General features: G+C 48.0%; 1 protein-coding gene across 2 annotated transcripts in view; it reads left to right on the forward strand.

Annotated features, from left to right (window-relative positions):
- Positions 1–330: 330 nt before the first annotated feature.
- Positions 331–5,739, forward strand: part of LOC121868565 (nuclear factor related to kappa-B-binding protein-like) — a 6,110-nt gene continuing 701 nt past the window's right edge. Inside the window, exons 1-2 of one of the 2 annotated variants that reach the window (XM_042369315.1) lie at positions 331–427; positions 3,493–4,865. In XM_042369315.1, coding sequence (XP_042225249.1) covers positions 3,494–4,672 — 1,179 coding nt within the window. In that variant the 5' untranslated portion in view covers positions 331–427; position 3,493 and the 3' untranslated portion in view covers positions 4,673–4,865. Of the gene's footprint in view, positions 428–3,492; positions 4,866–5,007 lie in introns of those variants that run through there. The other variant, XM_042369314.1, reaches the window with a different exon arrangement.

Here is a 5,739-nt window from a genome sequence, read left to right on the forward strand (position 1 = left end):
TTCGACCTGCAGTTACCGAGACCATCAACCATCGTCCTCATTGTGATATTCTCGTATTATAATTAAATTCTGGTATATATTTATTAGTTCGTTTACTATATCCGCTATGTACACTTCTCTACTGATGCACCTTCAGGTCTCAGAGTATTGAGGGGCGAGGTACGGGATGTTCAAGATATCAACACGCGGCACCTGTTTCCCCCGAAATATCCTTCAGCCCCTCCCATCCTTTTAGCGCCTCCTACCAGCAGGAACTTGATCAGGACTAGAATATGTTGAAGACAAAAAAAGGGAACGAATTAAGACCAACCCTTCCCCATCCTCCAGTATAAATAGGAGGAAGATGTCCGGCGTTAAGACACAGTCGCTGAACTCAGTCTAGTGTTCAGTTCTCAGATCCGTGGACTCCCCCCTCACACTGACCAAGGTATGTGTAATATGTCTGCTGAAAACAAACGTAATTATGGAAAGTGAAGAACGAGTGTTTTGTTATCTGTGGCAAGACGACCCATCAGTGCGTTCATCTCTAAACATTATTTAAGTTAACTTGAACGAGATTAAAATATATTGAATGATGATATTTGTACAAGAACGTATTTTAATATTAATAAATTAAGTGAACAACGTGAGCCAAACGAGTCACACAGACATTCGGCGTTAATGTTGTTTCTTAACTCATGTCAAGTGAACGTAAATAATTAAAGTCTCAGTGTAATCTTAACACCATATTGGGGATTAACATTGATACCTTAATAGTTTCTACATAATAAAATTAACGAGGAACAAGTTGCTGACAAAGATCCTTCAGTAGAGAATCAGGAACAGCAGACTCTCGTGGGGAAGATTTCAACACCCTACAAGTCATGATCTTTCTTGCCCAGTGACCTCGTGACCTCTCGGTGCCCCACGCTGACCTGATCTCCGATAAATTGATATTCGTCGATACATACGTAATTACGGGTTGTAAAGTCCCTTGATGTTTGTTTGCGCGCGCGCGCGTGTGTGTGTGTGTGTGTGTGTGTGTGTTTAGACATGAGCGCCAGCTGGGTCATACACACATACATACATACATACATACGCACACCTACGCACACACACACACACACACACACACTAGCAGAACGACTTACCATCAGGAGGACCTTGAAACAGTCCACACTAATAGCCTTGCCACTGTTAATGACCCAATCACCGTGAACCACCTCTAATGGCCGTTCTCCTGTAATTGAGGGGTAAAGCTGTTAGTGACTTCTTCTTCTTCTTCCCTGTTATCATTTGTAGCTTCTTCTCGTATTCGTTCTCACTCCTCTCTTATTAGCTCTATCTATCTTCTGGTAACTCATTCTAGCGTTTGGTAACTCATTCTAACTTCTGGTAACTCATTCTATCTTCTGATGACTCATTTCTATCCTCTAGTAACTCATTTCTATCTCTGGTAACTCATTCTATCTTCTGGCAACTCATTCTATCATCGGGTAACTCATTCTATCATCGGGTAACTCATTCTATCATCGGGTAACTCATTCTATCTTTTGGTAACTCATTCTATCTCTGGTAACTCATTCTATCGTACAGTAACTCATTCTATCGTACAGTAACTCATTCTATCGTACAGTAACTCATTCTATCCTCTGGTAACTCATTTCTATCTTCTGGCAACTCATTCTATCTTACAGTAACTCATTCTATCCTCTGGTAACTCATTCGTTACACCCTTAACTTCCTCTCCCTTCCCCATCACCTTCGGTCACTCATACAAGGCTTAACACGTCTCTCGTCTGGTCACTCTCACTCTTTGTGCTGGAGGCGCCCTCAGCCACTCTCGCTCTCAATGAACCCAAGAGTCCTCAGAATCTTAAAAACCTTGAGTACGATGGTATTAGCCCCTTGAGTACGAGGACCTTAGTCATCGTACTCAAGGGGTTAAGATCATCGTACTCAAGGGGTTAAGATCATCGTACTCAAGGGGTTAAGATCATCGTACTCAAGGGGTATAAAGTTATCGTCCTCAAGGGGTTAAGATCATCGTACTCAAGGGGTATAAAGTTATCGTCCTCAAGGGGATAGGATCATCGTACTCAAGGGGATAGGATCATCGTACTCAAGGGGTTAAGTCAAAACCCCCCAAAGACTTGAAAGATTTTTAAGTTTAATTTCAGACGAGGTTGGTGTTATTTATGGAACGATCTTAAGAGGCGGATGAAATTGCTGTGCAGTAAGTTCACTTTTAAGCGAACGAGTGATATTGCTAGTAAAAAAAAATAGACAAATGACCACTAGTTCACATCAAGACTATAACTAGCTCTTGTAAGACGAAGGTGATGTTGATAATGTTCTTGAAAACTCACAAACTTATAAAAACACAAGTAAATGGGAATCTCTTTAATTCTCTTTAATAGTTGGTTATATTTCTGTTAGTTTGAAAGAAAGTAGACAATTGTAAAGCTTATTCACTTACAAAGACACGGCTTGTTGATACATAGAGAACGAGAGTGGATGATATACATAGAGAGTGTAGAAGAGGAGACCGAGGGTGGGGTGATCCTGGAACAAAGCCAGATCAGCCCTTCTAATGCTTGCTATTCCCCTCCAACCCTCAACCTACCTCACTCATAAATCCACCCCTCCATCTATCTCTACCATCGACCATATCCATACCCTCCCCATACCCCCCACCTACCTTCTCCTTCTCCCTCACCAGTAACCCATCTGCCTCCCCCTTCCCTCCCCCCACCCACCTTACCCCGCTAGTTGGTATGGTCACCCTTTTCCCCGACCTACACACCGTCAGTTAACTAATGCATTCACCTTAACGTCAGCAGTAGTGTGGTTTAGTAGTGTGGAGGGCGCCTCAGCAAATCACAGGCAGGTCAATGCACAGGCCCGACCCCCCCCCCTTCTTCCACCCTCCTCCACCTCATGACAAACCTTACACAATACTGGTTGTTACAGCGCAGACGACCTCAGCTCTACCGCGGTGGATGATTAGAGAGAGCAGGGGAGGTAAAGGAGGGAGGAGAGGGGGAGGGGATGAGTGGTAGGAGGACTGGAGTAGAGGAATGGAAGCGGGTGGAGGCGCTGATCTTCCACAGGTGATGACCAACGACCTGGTTCTCTGTTATCTAACCGTCTCATTTCCTCGCTTCACTCTACTCACAAATACAAAAAAGTTTGGAAGACTTGCTCGTGATGCTCTAGTGTGTGTGTGTGTGTGTGTGTGTGTGTGTGTGTGTGTGTGCTAACTTTTGTCATCCTTCTGCAACTTTCTTCCACCAAATTTCACATCCCCATTGAGTTGTGTTCAATAATTCGGTGACCAGGTCAGCGCCTCGCGGCTCATCTGGGCGATAAAGTCCTCTCGGGTCAGCCCACAAAGCATAGAGAAATTGCACAGAGGGAGCGGCGCGTGATTGGACTTTATTCCCAAATGAGTTGCCGAGACGCGGGGGTTCCAATCACCGCTGTTCTAACCTGTGGAATTTCTCTTTGCAGGATGTGGCGTTTGACGGCGACGCTGCTGGTGGCTGCCCTGGCCTCAGCCTCTCCTCAGGGGTACAGCTACCCTGTGCCAGACATTTACCTACCACCCTCTGGGAGCACACCGGACTGCCAGGCTGCGCCCATCATCTCGGTGGAATTCACAACCCGCGTCCAGACCTCCGTCAACGTCCAGACCGTCAACCAGGTCAACACACAGTACATCACCACAACACAAGTCAGACAACAGGTGGTGCCAACTACACTCTACCAGACTCGTGTCCAAACACAGGTCCAGTACCAGACCAGAGTGGTCCAGCGTACAACCAACGTGGTCAATGACAGAGTCGTGACAAACACTGTGCCAAGTCCACCTCGTGAGGAGACTCGTTATGTTACCTCAACTCGCGTCGTGCCACAGGTCAGCTACGTCACCCGCACACAGGTACAAACACAGGTAGTACCTGTGGAGGTGACTCGCACACAGGTGCAGACGGTCAGGCAGCCCGTCACTAACTACCAGACCCAGGTGCAGCAACAGACCCGCGTCGTGTCCGTCCCAGGCCGTGACGTAGTACAGACCCGCGTCCAGACCGTCGTTCAGACCTCCGTCGTCAGCCGTCAGGGACCAGGTAACACTCGCTACGTTACCTCGACGCAGTACCGGCAGCAGGCCCAGACCAGCTATGTCCGAGGCCAAAATGTTTACAGTACCTCCTACGTACAGCGCCAGCAGGTCATTCCCTACACTTCCGTCAACACGCGTTACCAAACTACTTACGTTACTCGCGAACAGGTGGTGACCAGGACCAACGTCGTCACCCAGACACAGGTCCAGACCCAGGTGGTCCCTCAGGAGGTGGTGCGAACACAGGTGGTGCCCACCACCATCTACACCACCCGTTACGAGACCAGGGTTCAGCCCTTCACTCAGGTACAGACGGTGGTCCAGACCCGGTATGTCACCCCCGCCCCTGTAGTCCAAACCCAGCAACAAGTGCAGACCTCAGTGGTCCAAGTGCCCGGTCAGAACCGAGTCATCACCCAACAGGTGGTTCAGACTCAACCTCGACAGGAAGTGGTCTACCAGACCGTCAACCAACCACGACAGGTGACCGTCACACAGACCATCACCGCCACCTGTGGCCAGACCGGATACAACTATGATGATCCAGGAACTCCTTTCAACTTCTAAGCAGACAATGACTAAAGCTTGTATGAGGACCGCGGCATAAGGTGTGGCAACACATACAAGAGGGCACAAGATGAGACGCGTTTGCCTCCCAAGAGATCAACTTGTTTATAAACTGGCGCAATGTTTACTTCTTACTATTTACATTTGATTTTTGTATTTATGTAAATGTAAAAATACACTTTAACAATTCTTAGACAATGTTTTGATGTAACATTCTTAAACAAGTGTTTCACTGTTATCTTCACACAAGTAAGTATACTTCCCTGTTTGATGATAAAATACACATTACTGTACTGTAAAGTTGTATTGTTCTCATGAGAGGTTCTCTCCCACAGGATGCGGGCCGTGCTATTATCGCTGCTGCTGGGCTGTGCTCTCGGGGCTTCTGTTGACAGGCCTCGCCGCCAGCTCTTCGACAACAACATCGACCTCCAGTCGTCCTTGACGTACCTGCCGCCAGATGAACAGCCAAACTGCCAGCCAACAGTCACCTACACAACGCAGGTCAAGTACTCCACCCAGTTTATCACCTCCACCGTCTACAACAACGACGTACAATACGTCACCCAGACGTCCGTCCGCACACAGCAGGTATACACCACTGTGTACTCTGAGGTGGTCCGCACCCAGGTGGTGCCCTCCGTCCAGTACCAGACAGTGACTGTGACCCGCACCGAGCAGAACGTCCGCACACAGGTCGTCACTCTGCCACCACAAGTCAACTACGTCACACGTACACAACAAGCTGTGACGACACAGGTACAGTACCAGACCAGATACTCCACCAGCATCCTGCAGGTCCCAACAACTGTTGTCAGGAATGTTGTTTCTACACAGGTGGTTCCTCAGCAGGTGGTGAGCACCGTCTACCAGACACAGTTTGTCACCAGGACCCAACAGCTACCTGGACAGACCCGTACCGTGGACCGTACTCAGTACAGCACCATTTACTCCACCGTGGTAGTACCTGGCCAGGACGTGGTAAGCACACAAAATGTTGTGAGGACCAACGTCATCACCCAGACCGTCACACAGCCAGGCCAGACCCAGGTCATCACCTCCACCAA

The sequence above is a fragment of the Homarus americanus genome, unplaced genomic scaffold (assembly GCF_018991925.1).
Source record: "Homarus americanus isolate GMGI-L3 unplaced genomic scaffold, GMGI_Hamer_2.0 scaffold59495, whole genome shotgun sequence".
NCBI classification, from domain to species: domain Eukaryota; kingdom Metazoa; phylum Arthropoda; class Malacostraca; order Decapoda; family Nephropidae; genus Homarus; species Homarus americanus.